Here is a 17,408-nt window from a genome sequence, read left to right on the forward strand (position 1 = left end):
GTCACAGAGTTGATTAAATTGGGATCAGAATCTTCTCAGTCAGGAGCTCTGTCCATGGCTTCAGAGCCTGTGCCCCAGTCCCCTCTCCCCACCTCTCCCCTATGCCCTGCTTGGCCCGTCCTCTTCATCCTCTGCCCCTGTCTCCTATGTCAGGAGGAGGAAGCCCCTGTGTGCACCCCACCCTTTACCTCCCACCCTCACTGCAGACTGCACTTCCCATTCCCTGCTGCCTGCTGCCTGACTGCCCCTAATGAGATTACAGATCTCTGGTGAAATAGACGAGGGTTAATTCCCCCTGGCTTTACAGGGCAGGGCAGGCCAGGCCACAAGAAATAGCAAAAAGACACCTATTCTCCAAAGCACTAAGTGTGATAATGACCCTAAGAGTCCGTTCCCCTGTTCAGCATGCTAGGGTTCACACTGCGTTTCCAAATACCCTCTGGGTGGAATTTTGTACCAGCCCTAACAAAGTAGATGCTGTTATCATCTCTATTTTACAGATGGAGAAACTGAGGCACAGTGAGATGAAATGCTTGTCTGAGGTCACACAGCTAGTAAGTGGGAGAGCTGGGACCTGAATGTGGGTCTCTTGGGCTCTGTCATCTTTAAAAAATAATAGGCCCAGAGAGCCTGCAGGGTGCCCAGCACCAGGCTTGAAACAGCCCTGAAGCATCTACGTCCCATTTCCCGGTGAGTGGCACAGCCCATCTTTGAACTCAGGTCCCCTGGACTCGAATCTACATTCCCCGCAATACTGCCAAGCACCCTTGAACCTATCTGCCTGTTCATGTGGTGGAAACAGACTGGCCTAGCCCTGACTTCTGACCTCTGTGACCATGGCCAAGGGACTGGCTTCTGGGGTCTCAGCCTCCCTTTCTGAAAAATGAAGGTGGGAACCCTGGGATCTTTGGGACAGTTCCCTATGATTGGCATAGCTAAGGCAGCCAGCACAGGCCTGGCCCGCAGCACATGCACCCACCCACCTCAGTTTCTTTATCTGTAAAATGGTGATATTAATAGTACTTATTTCTTGGGACTGGTGTTAGGATTAAATATGCCAGTACATGTAACATTCTTCTAGAATGGCACCTGGTGCACAGTAATTGTTTAATTAATGTTGAGGGAAACTAATATCTTACTGTCTTGTTTTTTATTCTTTCTGGAAGGAAGCAGGGGTAAAGATCAAACCAACCAAGCAAATGTTCCTCTTGTTCCTCCCAGTACCTGGTCCACTCAACTGTTTAAGAGGAATGCTTGGCTTTGAGGCCTGAACTCCCAGACCACGTGGTCTGCTCTAATTTCCCAGGCCCTAATCTGCTCCCAGCTCCTAATGATGCAGCTGGTAATAGGATTGTGGCTTCCCTCTAAGGCGGCCACACAGGCATGGCCGTGGGGCTGGCGACTGGTGTTTGGCAACTCCAACCACCTGCCTGCTGAGGGGCTAGAGCCCTCAGCCCAGACCCTGTGCCCCCGGCCGGGCTCTCGTGCGTGGAATGGTGCTGTGCCCCTTGCCAGCAGGCCAGGCTCGCCATGGTGCCGCATGCCATCTTGGCACGGGGGAGGGACGTGTGCAGGCGGAATGGACTACTCATCCTGTCTGTGCTGTCTGTCATCGTGGGCTGCCTCCTCGGCTTCTTCTTGAGGACCCGGCACCTCTCACCACAGGTCAGCCACCCAGAGCATCTCGGGACCCCTGTCCAGCAGGGGCGTGTGGGCCTGAGGGATCTGGGGTCCCGTTCTAGCATCACAGCTCCCTGGTGCCATGACAGTGTGTGAATCCCTCTGCCTCTCTGGGTCCTGGTTTTCTCATCTGTAACATGGGTGTGATAAACACTTTGCAGGACTAGAGGGAAGAACCAGTGATGTGGCTGGGGAGTGATTACAAACCCAGCACCATCAGGTGAGGAGAGGCGAGGGTGCCTCATGACGACAAACACAGGGCCAAGAGCTGTGGCGGGGAAAGAGGGGGGTCTTGTGTGAGTTCAGACAGGCACCAGAGAACACCTCCTAAAGGCTGCTCAAATGACAAGAGATCCAGGAAGGGTGCTCTAGGCAGAGGTGACAGCAGATGCCAGGTGCAGCGGCCGGAGCGCAGAGGCCAGCAGGCCCATAGGTCCCATCACCACACGTGGGCTTGCGGCAACCATGAGATGCTTTTGGGCAGAAGAGCGACAGGCCAGTTTGGAGCTTGGGAGACCCCTCAGGTGCTGAGTGGAGAGGGGGTGATTCTGGGGCAGGCAGGGGGCCGAGAAGTGGCAGCCTGGGGGAGATGTGGCAGTGCAGACAAAAGGGACAGACGTGAGAACTGTTTTCAAAAGGGGGAGCTTCAGGATGTGGGGGCCGATTGGATGTGGGCTGGGGGACAGGAAGGGGAGCCAGGCCCTGGGTTTCCAGCCTGTGTAACTGCCATGAGGAAGCTGCCTTGCCTGGGAAAGAGCCCCTTTCCCTGTCAGCCCCCATCTCCTACAGGAGAGGGAGGGACATTCCCATGGTGTTAAGGAAAAAATCATTCTGCCACTAGTTAAACTGGTAAGGAAGGCTCTATTCAGGACTATTGTGGTAGGGGGGTAGTTTTCAAGACCTCCTGGGGAGAGAGATGGGACCCAACCACAAATACAACAAAGATGGCTGGAGATTTATAGCCAGCGAGCAGAGGGAGGGGGTCGGGGACAGAAAATGACTACAGGAGACATCAGGGTAGGGGGATTCTTGTTGAAGGCAGGCCAGGGTGATCAGACATTGATCTGGGATGAAGAATTTGATCCAGTATCGGGATGCTGGAGGGTGAGGGATCCTCACTAAACTGATATGGCAGGACTTTTGCTACAGCTGGACTATGCAGGCTGAAGACAAGGCCCAAGGACAACGCCCAGTGGAAAAGAGGGCTCAGAGGAGCCTGCCTAAAGTGTGGTCAAGGAGAGAGGCTTTGTCAATGGGCTCCTGGAAGAGTCCCTATTCCCAGAAAGTCCTCTTCCCGCAGCTCACTAATGTCTAATACCATCTCTACAACTGGGGTCAGGCATTAGACTTTGTCTTCCATTACAAGGAAAACACCCACTCCTGGAGAACTGAGCCACGACTATAGTGACCCTGTTAAGCCTCGAGCAGTTACTTAGGAAGAAGCATGGACTCTGGAGGCAGAGAAACCCTGAACTTTGACTCTGCTAGCAAATGGCTAGGCAATATCCTCTCTCTTCCCTGGGCCTCAGTTTCCTTGTCTGTAAAATGGGATGTGGAGCAGTATATGTCTACTAGAATTGTTATGAGGAATAAACCAAGGATTCATCAATGCCCAGCATACAGTAGGTGCTTACTACATGTTACTTCCCCCTCCCTCCCTTATCTACCTGTTAAAGTCCTATCTACTTCAGGAACCATCTCATCGTCCATAGCTGATGAAAGTAACTGTAACCCCGCTGCTGGCTGCCTGGCTTCAGAGCTGGTTATATGGGTGTCTCTTTCTCCCACCAAGCTGCATACTGCTGAACAACATATGGGTTTGTTTGTTTTTTTTAACCAAAACGTGAGCCTAGCCCTGTGTCAGGCACAGAGAGAACGCTCAACTATCTGCTGCATTAAACTGGCAATGGAACAAAAAAATCTGCAATCTGTTCTCTTTAATTTTCCTCAGCAACAAAAATATATCTCCTGCAGGAAGATTATTTTGTGAAAACAAATTGGAATGCCTATTATTAAAAGCCAAACTCATCTGGGGCCTACTTTGCCAAAGCTGCCTTTCCCATCTGTTTGGAAATGCAAATGTATTCCGGTCTGGATTAACCTGCCAGATAAATTGAAGGAAGGATGTAGAGGCTTAGAACAATTATTTGGCAGAAACTGGCTTTCTCAGCATCTTACTTTGAAATCTGGGATTTCTCTGTTTGATCTCTTTGCCTGTGACTCAGAAACTAAACCCTTCTTGTTTTGTAAGCTTATGCAACAGGCAAAAATCATAAACAATATGGAAAATGGTAGAATGTTCTATTTGTGAAAATAACTTTTATCCTTGATAAAATCACAGGATTTTATCTTGGTGTATGAGTATCTCATTTAAAAATACTGAGCATTTTGAGACTTCCAGTTAAACCATGGTGAATCACAGGTGTATCCATTTTTTTCCCTCCTTCCTAGAATTCCACTAACATTTTAGTAATGGGATTTTTAAAAGGTAAAACCACCAAGAATAAAGAGAATATAAAAGGAGACAGTTGAGAAAAAGAAATCGAGAGGCTACAACAAATTAGATAATATGGAGGTGGGTGGAGCTGATGACCTCGTTCACAGAAAGCTGGAATCTCAGTCTGTGGAAGTTGATACCAAGTCAGTTTGTCTTGCAGACTCCAGAACATAAAAGAGCAAGATGCTGCACTAGGCAGGGTGAGGCTGGGGTTGAAAGCCTGGGCATGGTTTGGAGTTTTGTAACCAGAGCACTTAGACCCCTAGGGACCTTCCAATTCAGTCGGGGGACTCATCCACCCATCTCCACCCACTGCCTGCCCCAAGGAACCAGAGAAGCTGGACTTGAGGGTATTGGGCCACCCCTGTGTGTGTTGGGGAGAGGGCCATGCTGAGGCACCTACTTCAAACTAATTAACAGACATCTTTGTCTGAGTGGGGTCCCCAGCACGGTTTCAGATCACTGTCAGCTGAGCTTAGGCACCATGTCATTCCTCAGCCAAAGGCAGGAAGAGACTTCTCTCACTGAGGCCTCAGAGAAAAGATCTCTAAATTCTGCTATAAAGGAGACTCCTCTACCATCCCACGCAGCCCCAGTGAAAAAGCCAGATCAGCACCTGTCACCCTGCCCTGAGGGCCGTCAGTTGACAAACCCTACTCATACATGCAGAAGTTTAGCGCTTCAAACTTACATACGAGCAGAAAGCCACGCCACCAGAAATGTGAGGAGGCTCCTAATGCGAAACAGAGTAAACGAAGAGAAAAGGGGGTCTCTAATGAGAGAAACAAAGAGAAAAGTGGGTCTCTAATGAAGCAGAGACAAGGCAGGGAGGAGAAGGAAGCTTTGTAAATCTCCTCTTAAGCTTTCTGGAGCTGCGAGTGAAGATATAGTTACCGTACAACAGAGGGGATGTGAAAAGAAGGAACAATCAGAGAACAAGAAAGAATCTGGGGAAATTAAAAATAGAAGAACTAAGATAAAAATGTGAGTAGCTGCCCAACACACAGAAAGGATAAATACTTGAAGTGTTGGAGACCCTGAATACCCTGATTTGAACATTACACAGTGTATTTAACAATATACCAACTGTATCCCATAAATATGTACAAATATTATATATTAATATAAAAACTTTGGCTAGGCCTGGTGGCTCATGCCTGTAATCCTAGCACTTTGGGAGGCCAAGGCGGGTGGATTGCCTGACCCCAGGCATTCAAGGCCAGCCTGGGCAACATGGTGTGAGACCCCATCTCCAAAAAAAAAAAAAAAATTAATGTCAATAACTGGGATAAAGTTGTAGAAATCTCCCAGAAACTAGAACAAAAATAAACGAAAATAGAAAAAGAAAATATAAGAAAATTAGAATGTTCAATGTCCAGCTACCTAATGACACTTTTAGAGACAGCTAACAGAAGAAAAATAGAGGAGAAACAGTTTGCAGAGAATCTAAGCAGTTTCTCAGAAGTGAAAGGCAAGCATAGCACTGTCAATTTTGTTTACAAAAGAAAGAAAACCCCATACTATGGCCCATCACCATGAAATTACCAAAAAGTGGAGGTAAACTGATGATCTTTGGATGGTTCTGGTGGAATAAAACCAACCTCATCTAAGGAACAGGAAATCAGAATGGCTTTGAACATCTTAAGCAAACTGGAAGCTAGAAGACAAGGGAGAAACACCTTCTAAACCTGAGGGGAAATTATTTCCAACGAAGTATCTCACACATGGCCAGGCTAATATCAGAGGTAAAGGTAGAATAAAGGCATTTTTACTCATGTAAGGACTCAGAAAAGTTTATCTCCCATCCACTCTTTCTCAGAAAGCTACCAAAGGAGATGTTTCAGCAAAACAAGGAAGTAAACCAAGAGGACAAGGGATCCCAGAAACAGGGGGCCCTCTAAAGGACAAGTCCCAGAATGACGACCAAGAAGGAAACCATGACAAGCACTGGGCCTAGAGAGCAGTCAGTCCAAACTGGAGCAGGAAGGTGGAAAGCTCACAGACCAAGGTCCCAGGCAGGATAAAAGAGAACCGATGTGCTTGAGAGAGCAGAAAATACTATTGTTAGGTAGTTTAGTAGACATGTTAAAATGTTTGGAGGAAATTAGTGGGTGATTCCCAGAAAACAAGACAAATAAAAATCAGTCAATTAACTTTAGGCTACAAGCAAGGAGACATGGTTGTAGTACATTACTTGGCTCAACGGTAAACACTGTTTGGCGATCAAAACATTGTAAATCTTGATTTACCAAAAAATTGATATAAATATAATGCTGAAATAGGTGGAGAGAAAGGGAGTAAGAACTAACTCCTCATCAATCATGGCAGGGAAATTGATAGATGTCAAAATGATGAATCAAGAAATAGCATTATGACCATATTATCTAGAAATAGTGATACTACGGGAAACAGCTAGAAGAATTGAGCATGTTCACTACTGGGAAGTTGCAAGATAGGGATAGAGAGAGGTGAGGTAAGAGTTGCCTTTTTATCAGTAGAGCACTTTTTTTTTTTTTTTTTTTTTTTTGGAGATAGAGTCTCCCTCTGTTGCCCAGGCTGGAGTGCAGTGGTGCAATCTTAGCTCACTGCAATCCCCGCCTCCTGGGTTCAAGCGAATCTTGTGCTTCAGCCTCCTGAGTAGCTGGGACTACAGGCATGCACCACCATGCCCAGCTAATTTTTGTATTTTTAGTAGAGACGGGGTTTTGCCATGTTGGCTGGGCTGGTCTCGAACTCTTAACCTCAAGTGATCCACCTACCTTGGCCTCCCAAAGTGCTGGGATTACAGGCATAAGCCACCGAGCCTGGCTATTACAGCACTTTTAACTTAAAGAATATATACATGTGGGTGCCAGTGCAGTGGCTCACACCTATAATCCCAGCACTTTGGGAGGCCTAGCTGGGAGGACTGTTTGAATCCAGGAGTTTGAGACTAGTCTGGGCAACATAGTGAGACCCTGTCTCTACAAAAAATACAAAAATTAGCTGGGCTTGGTGGCATACATCTGTGGTCTCAGCTACTCGGGAGCCTGAGGTGTGAAGATTACTTGAGCCCAGGAGGTGGAGGTTGCAGTGAGCTGAAATCATGCCACTGCCCTCCTGCCTGGGTAACAGAATGAGACCTTGTCTCAAAAAAAAAAAAAAAAATATATATATATATATATAATATATATATGTTTATATATATTATATATGTTTATATATTATATATGTTTATATATTATATGTTTATATATTATATATGTTTATATATTATATATATGTTTATATAAATATATGGACTAAAGTTAATTAAAAATAAATTGTTGGCAGGGCATGGTGGCTCACGCCTGTAATCCAAGCACTTTGGGAGGCCGAGGCGGGCGGATCAACAAGGTCAGGAGATTAAGACCATCCTGGCAAACATGGTGAAACCCCATCTCTACTAAAATACACAAATTTAGCCAGGCATAGTGGCGCGCGCCTGTAGTCCCAGCTACTTGGGAGGGTGAGGCAGGGGGATTGGTTGAACCTGGGAGGCGGAGGTTGCAGTGAGCCGAGATGGCACCACTGCACTGCACTCCAGCCTGGTGACAGAGCAAGACTCTGTCTAAAAAATATATATATATATAATATATAATTATATATATTATTTTATATATATATAGAGAGAGAGAGAGAGAGAGAGTCATGATGGGCATATTTCTTTAAAAACAGATTTTCTGGTGCATTGGAAATGTTAGCAGTCCTGGTCCTGTGCTGCGGTTAACATTGGGTGGGTCTGTCACCTCCCTTTCGCGGTTCAGCTTCCTCATCTATCACATGAGTGGGCTGGGCTAGAAGATCTCAAGAGTCCCCTCACAGCACCAACATTTGATGATTTGGAGATTTTTAAAGCATCAGATCATTAACCGAGTATGTTTGGCTTTGGTTAAAAAAAAATAGTTGCAAGTACAACAATTCAACTTGGATGATGTTTGAAAGTCCATTTGCCTGCCTCACCCACAACCTCACCCTCTGAAGAAAGTGGCCCCATGCCAGGGTTGCCAGAAGTAGCAGAACTGAATTAAGTTAAAAAATTTTATAAACAGCACACCCAGTTAAACTGGAGTTTCAGATAAACAGCATTTTTTTTTTAAGTATAAGAATGAACTATATGTTGTTATCTGAAAGTCTGATTTAACTGGGCTTAGCAGCCCTTCTGCTTCAGTTGTCAGGTCCTGGTCACGTGACTGTTACTTGGGAGACAGCTTATTGGGCAAGGAGTTGGCGCCTTAGTCAGAGATCCGTGGACAGGCTGGAGCCAGCAGCCTAGGAAGGGGTCAGGCGTAAGAACTCTGCCAAAGGGGGCTGTTTCTACTGCGTGGTGTTGCACCCATTCAATCTGATCCTCTCTCTCTCAGCATTTTCGAGGAGAAGCGCTAGAGAATGGACCCAAAACAGATGGAGAAACTGACTCGCAAGAAGGCCATGGTCTGCTTAGGAGTGGGTCTCCTCACCAGCTAGGCTGGGAACTTCTCAGGACAGGAACCCTGCCTAGTTCATGTTGGGGTACCCACTGTGATGCCTGGCACGATGCGGGTTGAATGAATGCATGAACAGTACTCGGCTCTGTCCTCTGGTCACCTGCCATCTGCTACACGAGAGAGATTTTATTCCATGGCTAGGCAGATGCGTGGTGCAGATGGAGGAGAGCTGTTATTTTCAGGATTACCAAACATTGACTGTCATCCAGGCGCTGTGCTAAGTGCTTGCGTGCATTCTCCCGTTTAAGCCCCCCAATGACCCTGTGAGGCAGAGCAGTCCCCCCTTATCCGCCATTTCGCTTTCTGTGATTTCAGTTACCGATGGTCTGAAAATGGGTGAGAACAGTACTGTAAGATATTTTAAGAGAGACCACATTCACATAACTTTTATTACAGTATATTCTAATCGCTCCATTTGATTATTAGTTACTGTTAATCTCTTACTGTGTCTAATTTATGAATTACATTTTATCATAGGTATGTACATATAGGAAAAAAACAACGTCCACAGGGTTCAGTCTCTGTGGTTTCAGGCATCCACTGGCGGTCTCGGAACCTGTCCGCTGAGAATAAGTAGGGACTACTGTAGTTATTACCCTCATGTTACAGATGAGAAAAACACAAAACTCAGAGTGGTCACAGAAGATGCTTAAGGCCACACAGCTTGTGGGGGATTGGTGGAGGCGGGGTGTTTACCAGGATTGGAACCCAGTTCTGTGGCTCCAAAGCCAGTTCTTTCTCCATGGTCTCTGCTGCCATGTGCTAGACAGGGGAGTCAGATGGGATAGTGCTTCAAAGACTGTGAAGAACGGAACCACTGTGCAGTCTGCATCTCTTGCTATAACCCCAGTTCTTACTGTGTTTTCAGGAAATTAGTTACTTCCAGTTCCCTGGAGAGCTCCTGATGAGGATGCTGAAGATGATGATCCTGCCACTGGTGGTCTCCAGGTGAGAGCGGGGTTTGACCAGGTGGTCCGGAACCAGGAGGGGAGAGGATGGCTTCTGTTGCTGCCCTCCTCCTGCTGTGGGTGGCTGGACAGCAACCACAGGCCCTGGGATGAGTGTGACCGTGGGGCCTTTATGGGCAGTGCCGTGGGCTGCCGGCTTCTGAGTCATTCAGTGGCCCCAGTTGTTGGTTCCATCCAGTAGAATTTTTAGTGGATAGAACAGGTGATTTGGAATCAACGGATATGACCCGACTCCAAGATAGCTCAAGGCCAGGGAGTTGAGGGATGGCTTCCCAGAGGAGGGGCTGTTCATGGTAATGCAGCAAGGCCTGGGGAAAAGAGAACTAACTCTGAGGATACTCCAGTGATCATAGCCTGGCTTGGCTGTGTAACCTTGGACATATTACCTCACCTCTCTACGCCTCAGTTTCCTCATCTGTAAAATGGGAATAACAACACCTACTTCGAAGGGTTGTCATGAAGACTATATGCTTGTGTATGCTGAGCACTCAGGAGGTTGGGACTTGGGGACAAGGGCGGGATGGTGCGAGATGAATTTGGAGGGTGAGCTCTTGCCCAATCATGAACGACCTTGAACACCAGGCTGAAGAATTCAGACCTTACCCAGTAGGGTGCGGGCCATGGAAATCATGGGAGATCACTTGGTCCCTTTCACTGATGTGCTAGGTGAACTTGAGCAACCCTATCCCTGTCCAGGTCTTGAGTATTCCAGATGTATAATGAGTGGCTGCTCCAGGTGATGTCTAAGAGCCTTTTGCTCTGAGGCCATGAGAAATCTTCATCTTCCAGGACTCCTCTGCAGAGAGGAAAGAGGATGAGCCTCTGCATGTGTTCTGCCTCCCAGCCTCCCTGCTGCTGAGCAGTGAGCCAGCTCCTTGGACCTCCCCCCTTTGTGAAGTGGAGATAATCCCCAGGCCAAAGGCGCTTTGTATTTTCTGCACAGAGGCCTTTGCAAGCAGCATTTAAATCTCTCAGGACTCAGTCTTCAAGGCTCTGCTGAAATGCTACCTCCCTCAGGAAGCCTTCCCTGACTCCTCAACTCACTCTAGTGACTGTCCCCTCTTTCTGCATCTTTGGAGTCATTCACTGAGCCAGTGAATCTGTCAGGGTCAGCAGTCCTCTGTGTTGCTGAATCTGTACGACATGTCCAGTTCTTCCACACGGCCTCTCCACAGCCATGGGTGCAGCTGATTACTCTTGCCCTCATGAAATGCCCTTCCCTATGGACTCACACTCTCCTAACTTTTTGCCTGCTTTCTGCCCCTCCATCTTGGTCTCTCTCTTACTCAACCTCCAAATGTTCAGCTTCTCCAGCCTTTTCTCATCTAATTTCATAGCTTTAACATACCACCTACAAGCCCAATGCCCCCAGATGGAGATCTCCCCAGACCTCTCCTGTGAGCTCCATACTTCATTAACCAACTGCCTATTTGACATCTCCACTTGGATGTTTCACAAACATTTCAAGTTTTGTTTTGTTTGAGATAGGATCTTGCCCTGTCGCCCAGGCTAGAGTGCAGTGGCACAATCTCAGCTCACTGCAGCCTCGGCTTCCTGGGTTCAAGTGATCCTCCCACCTCAGCCCCCCAAGTAGCTGGGACCACAGGCACACACCACCACACCTGGTTATTTTTTGTATTTTTTGTAGAGGCGGGGTCTCACCATGTTGCCCAGTCTGGTCTCAAACTCCTGAGCTCCAGCAATCCACCTGCCTCAGCCTCCCAAAGTGCGGGAATTATAGGCATGAGCCACCGTGCCCAGCCACACTTCAAGTTTAATGTCACCAACTTGAAGTTCCACCCAGAAAACTGCCTCCTTTTCCTGTTTTCTTCTTGTCTGCAAATGGCAGCTCCATCACCCAGGTCTTCCATCAGGCCTGTCATTGGCTATCCTCTTTCTCTCAACCCCACAGCCCCATCCACAGTTCCAGTGGATTCTGCCTACTCAGTCGAAGAATGGAGCTTCCTCCCCACCCTACAGGCCCAGGCACTCTCTTCTCACGTCCAGACTCCACCGCCACCTCACTGGTCTCCTCGCCTCACTTCTTGTCCCCGTCCCATCTATTCCACCCAGTGGCCAGAAGGATCTCGAGAAAAGCAGATTGGGCCCTGCCCCTCATTTACCTTCAACAGCTTCCATGACATGTAGAATCAACCTGCAGACCGTTAACCTGGTCTAGGAGGCCCTGCATGATCTGCCTTGCCCACCCCACCTCATCCCATGTTACATACTCCAGTCCCACCAGCCTCAAGTTCCCTAAGCAGACCAAGCCCTTACCATCTCAGGGCCTCCACACGTGCTGTTCCTTCCTCTGGAACATGCTTCCCCAACATCTTACATCTCTTCTTCTTCCTCTTTTTTTCCATCTCAACTTGCACATCATCTTCTTAGGAAGGCCCTCCCCACCAACCCCTTCATGCCACCCTGGCTCTCCCTCACTGTACCCTGTTCCCTCCTGGCCACAGCACATATCATATGTTGTCATTCTATATGCATTCACTTGTTAACTGGTTTCTTTATCCACTGGGCTGTAAGCTTTGCAAAGTTAATGAGGCTACTCTGCCTAGATTCAACTCTGTGTTGTCAGCACCTAGCCAAGTGCCAGGCACATAGTAGGTGCTCATTAATACTGGTCAAGTGAATTAATTAATGGATCCTGCAATCATGCATTGTGCTTTCTGGACACTTGGCCCTGTGCTGGGTGCTGCAGACACAGAGATGATGGAGAGACTGTCCTGTGGTGTTCACAGACTGCTGGGGAGACTGACAGGAAAATAGACAATCACAGAACAGCTAAATAAGTGCACTGGGGGAGGAAGCCAGGACCCTTGGCAGGCAGTTCTGTCTGCCCTTTCCTGCTGACTGTCCTAACTGCCTGGGCATTGCCCCTCTCTCAGAACAGAGGCACCTTAGAGGCCATTGTATGGACCCTGGAGTCACACAGCCTGGCCTTGCTATGTATTAGCTGTGTGGCCTTGGACAAGTCACTCAAAACAAAAAAATCCTGTTCAGAAGTCAGAGGCCAGGGTCCTCGACCTGCCTCCACCACAAGCGATCATGTGATCTGAGGTGAGGCCCCCAACCCTGGGCTTCTTTACCCAGCAACAAAGGCCTGTCCAGCTCTCCACCTTCTGGCTCTCAAATGCCTGGTCTCCCTCCACCAGACTCAGTGTTCTCTTGGCTGGAAATGCATGTGATATTAAGTTGAGAAAAGCCAGGACGTGTTCATACATTTCATTTGTTTATTATAGAGTTTGGACTGGTGCAGAGCAACCGTGTCACTAAGAAATGGAACCGCTTTAACATTTTCCTATGAAGGGAAAATTAAACCTTCAGGGGGGAGATATGACGCATTTCTGAGTCCTAAAACCCCTCGTTCCTGAACTCTCCCTCCTTTGGCCTCAAACTGGCCTATTATCCATCCTGGCCAGGAGTCCATCCACACTGTCCCCTGAGCTCTTGCTCCTGGCCAGCCCAGGGCTGGGTGTCCCTGCCTTTGAGGAACAGCCACTCTGGTGTGAGGTTGTTACTCAGGGCAGAGCAAAATCACCAGAGCTGCTTTGAAAAATTCAGATGTCAGGCCTGACCCTGAGCTGACTGAGCTAGAACCCCAAAGGGTCCAAGCAGAGGTTTGCTTTCAGAGCCCTGAAAGTATTCTGAAGATTTTAAACCTCTTGATTGTCCTGGGGTCAGACCTTCTGGCTCCACAGCTTAGGAGCCCAGCAGGAGGCTGTGGTGCTCCCATCCCCAGGGGCTCCAAGCTGTGACCCAGGAAGGCAAGGGTTTTCTGCAGTGTGTCCTGGCTACAGGGCAGTAGCGGGGGAGTGGGGGGGTGGGGGCAGGGGGTTACATTTGGGCTCACCAGCTTCCAGTTCCAACCATCTGCAGGTCTGGGCCTCGAAGCCTGGCTCCCATGACATCTGTTCCCACCTCCTCTCCAGGACAAACAGCCACCCTTTCCCCATGCCAAGCCCTGGAACCAGGCTGGTCACCCACTAGTCCCACAGCATGCCACAAAGGTCTATCTCCACACTCCTGCTCCTGCCCAGCCCCTGCCATGCACGCCCTCTTTTAATTCTTTTAATTTAAAGTCTCACTCTGTATTCAAGACCTAGCTCAAGGTTCTGTGTGGGAAGTCCTTCCACCTCCCCATTTGTTGGTAAAATGGATGATGATCTGTCTCCAATGCTGACGCTGTGTGTGACCTGCATGAGCTGAGTGTCGTTAGCTCAGTGACCTCACGGTCGCAGCTGGCATGCCACACAATGGGGGACAGGCATCTTTTAGTCCAGTAGTGACATCTATGTGAGCAAACCAACTAGTATCCCTATTCGGAAGAGCCACTCATCTCACTGAACAAGAAAGCCACTGTCGAGGGGTCGGGCCAGTGGCATGGCCCCCTCCGTGGGCAGGGTCGTGTGCATCTTTGTTTTTTTCTGAGATCCCAGGAGGGGATCAGGTCATTGACCCCCTTGTCTTTCACACTGACCTCTGCCTGGTACTCAGCGTGACAGATTCGTTCAGAAGTTGGAGATCTAAACAACAAGCAAAGGGAGGTGGTGAGGTGTAAAGAAGTGTGGGTGACTGCAAGGGTGGACGTGAGGGCTGAAAGGCCCCTGGGCTGCCATGGAGGGGTCACAGGCACACCTTGCTCTGGAGAAAGGAGGCCCAGTGGGAGGGCAGTGGGGCCAGCGGGGTTGGAGCTGAGTTCAGTCACTCTTCCCATAATCTGGCATCTTCCAGCTGTGGGCTCTTTTTTTTCTAGAATTTCTCCAACCCAGCCCCTGGCCCAAGTCCCTCCTCAGACATGTGTGCTTCAGTCCAGCTGAGTGCAGCCCACGCTTGACCAGTGGTGGCTTCATCTGTCACAATGTGGCGGGGGAGCAGGAAGCATGGGCGGGGGTGGTTGAAATCTGCAAAGGCTACAGGGCAGGAACAGGGCTTTGGAGTCACCCTCTAGATGTGCAAACGTAAACAAGCCTTTTAGCATCTGAGCCTCAGTGTCCTTATCTATAAAGTGGGAAGAATACCTCCTTCACGAGGTTATTACGAAAAGTAAGTAAGAGAATGTACGTGAAGACCCAGCATGGCTCCTGGTACGTTATGGATGTCCCATGTTTTTCTTTTTTCTTTTTTTTTTCTTTTTTGAGACATAGTCTCACTCTGTCACCCAGGCTGGAGTGCAGTGGCATGATCTCAGCTCACTGCAATCTCCACCTCCCGGGTTCAAGCAATTCTCCTGCCTCAGCCTCCCAAGTAGCTGGGATTACAGGCACCCGCCACCATGACCAGTAAATTTTTGAATTCTTAGTAGAGACGGGGTTTCACCATGTTGGCCAGGCTGGTCTCGAACTCCTGACCTCAGGTGATCCGCCCACCTTGGCCTCCCAAAGTGCTAGGATTACATGCATGAGCCACCATGCCTGGCAGATGTCCCATGTTTTTCTAACTTATTAAAGCATCACCAGGCTCTTCAGATGTGTCATGAATGCTCCCCCAGCCCGTGGCCACCTCTGTCACTGCTCTCAGCAGGAAGCCCCTTGGATGGCCTCTTCCATCTTCATGGTTCTAATTAGCACCTGCAGCTCACCTGTCCCCTGCCCTGGAAAGCCACCCTTGACTGAGGCACACCCGGGTGCTCCCTCAACACTGGTACAGACCATGCAGCATGCCCTGCTTCACCTGAGTCGTGCACACCTGCACATCCACAGGGCCTCTGCAGGGGCCCTGGCCAGGTCCTGCCCACTTCTCTATGATGCACTCACCTGGCACCCAGAGCCATTCCTTGCGCCATGACAGTCAGAGCCTCCTTATCTGTCATGAATTCCTATTCTTTTTTTTTTTTAATTGAGACAGGGTCTCACTCTGTCCCTCAGGCTGGAGTGCAGTGGCATGACCACAGCTCACTGTAACTTTCAACTCCTGGGCTCAATCGATCCTCCCGACTTAGCCTCCCAATTAGCTGGGACTACAGGCACACGCCACCATGCCCAGCTAATTTTTTAAATTTTGGGTAGACATGGGGCTCTCACTATGTTGCCAAGGCTGGCCTTGAATTCCTGGGCTCGAGGAATCCTCCTGCCTTGGCCTCTCAAAGTGCTGGGATTACAGGTGTGAGCCACCTCATCCTGCCCAATTCGCATTCTTACTGCCTCTTGCTTTTCTCTGCCCTTCACTCCTACAACCAAGCAGCCTTCATCAGTTTCCCATTCACACCAGCATTCCGTGCTTCAAGTAGTGCCTTCAGTTATCTCCTGGTTCTCTGTTTGTGTCTGTGTGTATTCGTTACCATTGCCGTGTAACAAATTATCACAAACTTAGTGACATAAACACACTTCATGGTTGCCTCAGTCCCTGGGCCAGCAGTCTGGGCGGGCTTGGCTGAGTCCTCTGCTCAGAGTCTCAGGCTGCAATCCAGGTGTCCGCTGGGCTCTGTTCTCATCCGGAGGCCCAACCAGGGAGAATCCGCCTCCATGCTCCCTCAGGTATGGACAGAAGTGATTCCCCATGGCTGCTGCCTGAGGGCCCAGCATTGACAGCTGTGCAGTGGAGCCACTCAGGTTCTAGAGGCTGCCTGCAGCTCCCCACCCAGCTGTCTCCACAGGCAGCTCACAGCATAGCACTGTAGGTCATCAAGGCCAGCAGGAAGCCCTGTCCTCACCAGTCTTCTGAGTCAAAGTCTTCTACCACATAACCACAGGGAGACATCCCACCACCTTGTCGTGTTGTCATAGAAGTCACAGGCACTGCCACACTGCGGGAGGAGGATATACCAGGGCTTGGGTCATCGGGGTGGCCTGAGGGCCTGTCCACCTCCTTCTCTCTCCTGGAACCTTCCTTCTCTCTTCCTCTGTCCCCAGAGCAGCTGGATGTCTTTCAGAAGTCACTTCTGCTCACCTCTCTCCCTGGAGCCGGCTTGGGTTGGGTGGAGCCACTGCTCAGCTTCTGTCCAAGTAGTTCATCAAGAACTTTCTTCTGAATAAGGACTGCTCCCTTACTGTAAAAATAATTCTGAAGAATATAACTCTCCCCCTTTCATCTGATTTCTCATTGCCCCATACAGGGCCTGCTACTGCCCGTGCCTGATTAATACATTTTCAATGAATAAGAAGCAGCGGAGGGCAGCGGAAGCAGAGTTCAGGGAAAGCCTCACCACCAGCATTTGAATGAGCCCTGGAGGACAGTTAGGAGCTGACCTTTAAAGATGTTTTCATATTTTTTAAAATTTGATAAAGCCCTGGCAACATAGTGAGACCCCATCTCTACAAAAAAAAAAAAAAAAACTTTTAAAATTAGCCAGGCATGATGGTGGGCACCTGTAGTCCTGGCTACTTGGGAAGCTGAGGTGGGAGGATCGCTTGAGCCCAGAAGGTTGAGCCTGCAGTGAGCCATGTTCATGCCATTGCACTCCAGCCTGGGCAACAAAGCAAGACCTTATCTCATAAAAAAAAATTAGATAAGCAAATTACAAACATTTTGGATAACAGAGAAGAAACCATCCTCTCACTCCACATTGCTAATTCTGCCACTGTGATTTCTTCTCTACAAGGTTTGTTCTTATTCTTACTGGTGAATTCACCAGATGTGGGGTGAGGTCCTTGGCTGATGGGATCAGAAGCCCAACTGTCTGGGCCCCAGAGCTGGTTGGGCCTGTCCCCCGATGCTAGCAAGGGGCAATCAAATATGCCACATACTGATTTATTCATTCCCAGAGATCAAGACACTTGCCAGCAAGGACAGTCATATGCAGGCTCTGGC

The 17,408-nt window shown here is 48.9% G+C and overlaps 1 protein-coding gene across 3 annotated transcripts in view; it reads left to right on the forward strand.

Moving 5' to 3' along the window:
• Positions 1-1,301: 1,301 nt before the first annotated feature.
• The window catches only part of SLC1A7 (solute carrier family 1 member 7), a 55,505-nt gene continuing 39,398 nt past the window's right edge, over positions 1,302-17,408 (forward strand). Inside the window, exons 1-2 of one of the 3 annotated variants that reach the window (XM_054682935.1) lie at positions 1,302-1,665; positions 9,551-9,630. In XM_054682935.1, the coding sequence (XP_054538910.1) occupies positions 1,531-1,665; positions 9,551-9,630 (215 nt within the window). In that variant the 5' untranslated portion in view covers positions 1,302-1,530. The remainder of the gene's footprint in view (positions 1,666-9,550; positions 9,631-17,408) is intronic. The other 2 variants (XM_016918554.3, XM_016918551.4) reach the window with 2 other exon arrangements.

This window comes from Pan troglodytes, chromosome 1, assembly GCF_028858775.2.
Source record: "Pan troglodytes isolate AG18354 chromosome 1, NHGRI_mPanTro3-v2.0_pri, whole genome shotgun sequence".
Classification (NCBI taxonomy): Eukaryota; Metazoa; Chordata; class Mammalia; order Primates; family Hominidae; genus Pan; species Pan troglodytes.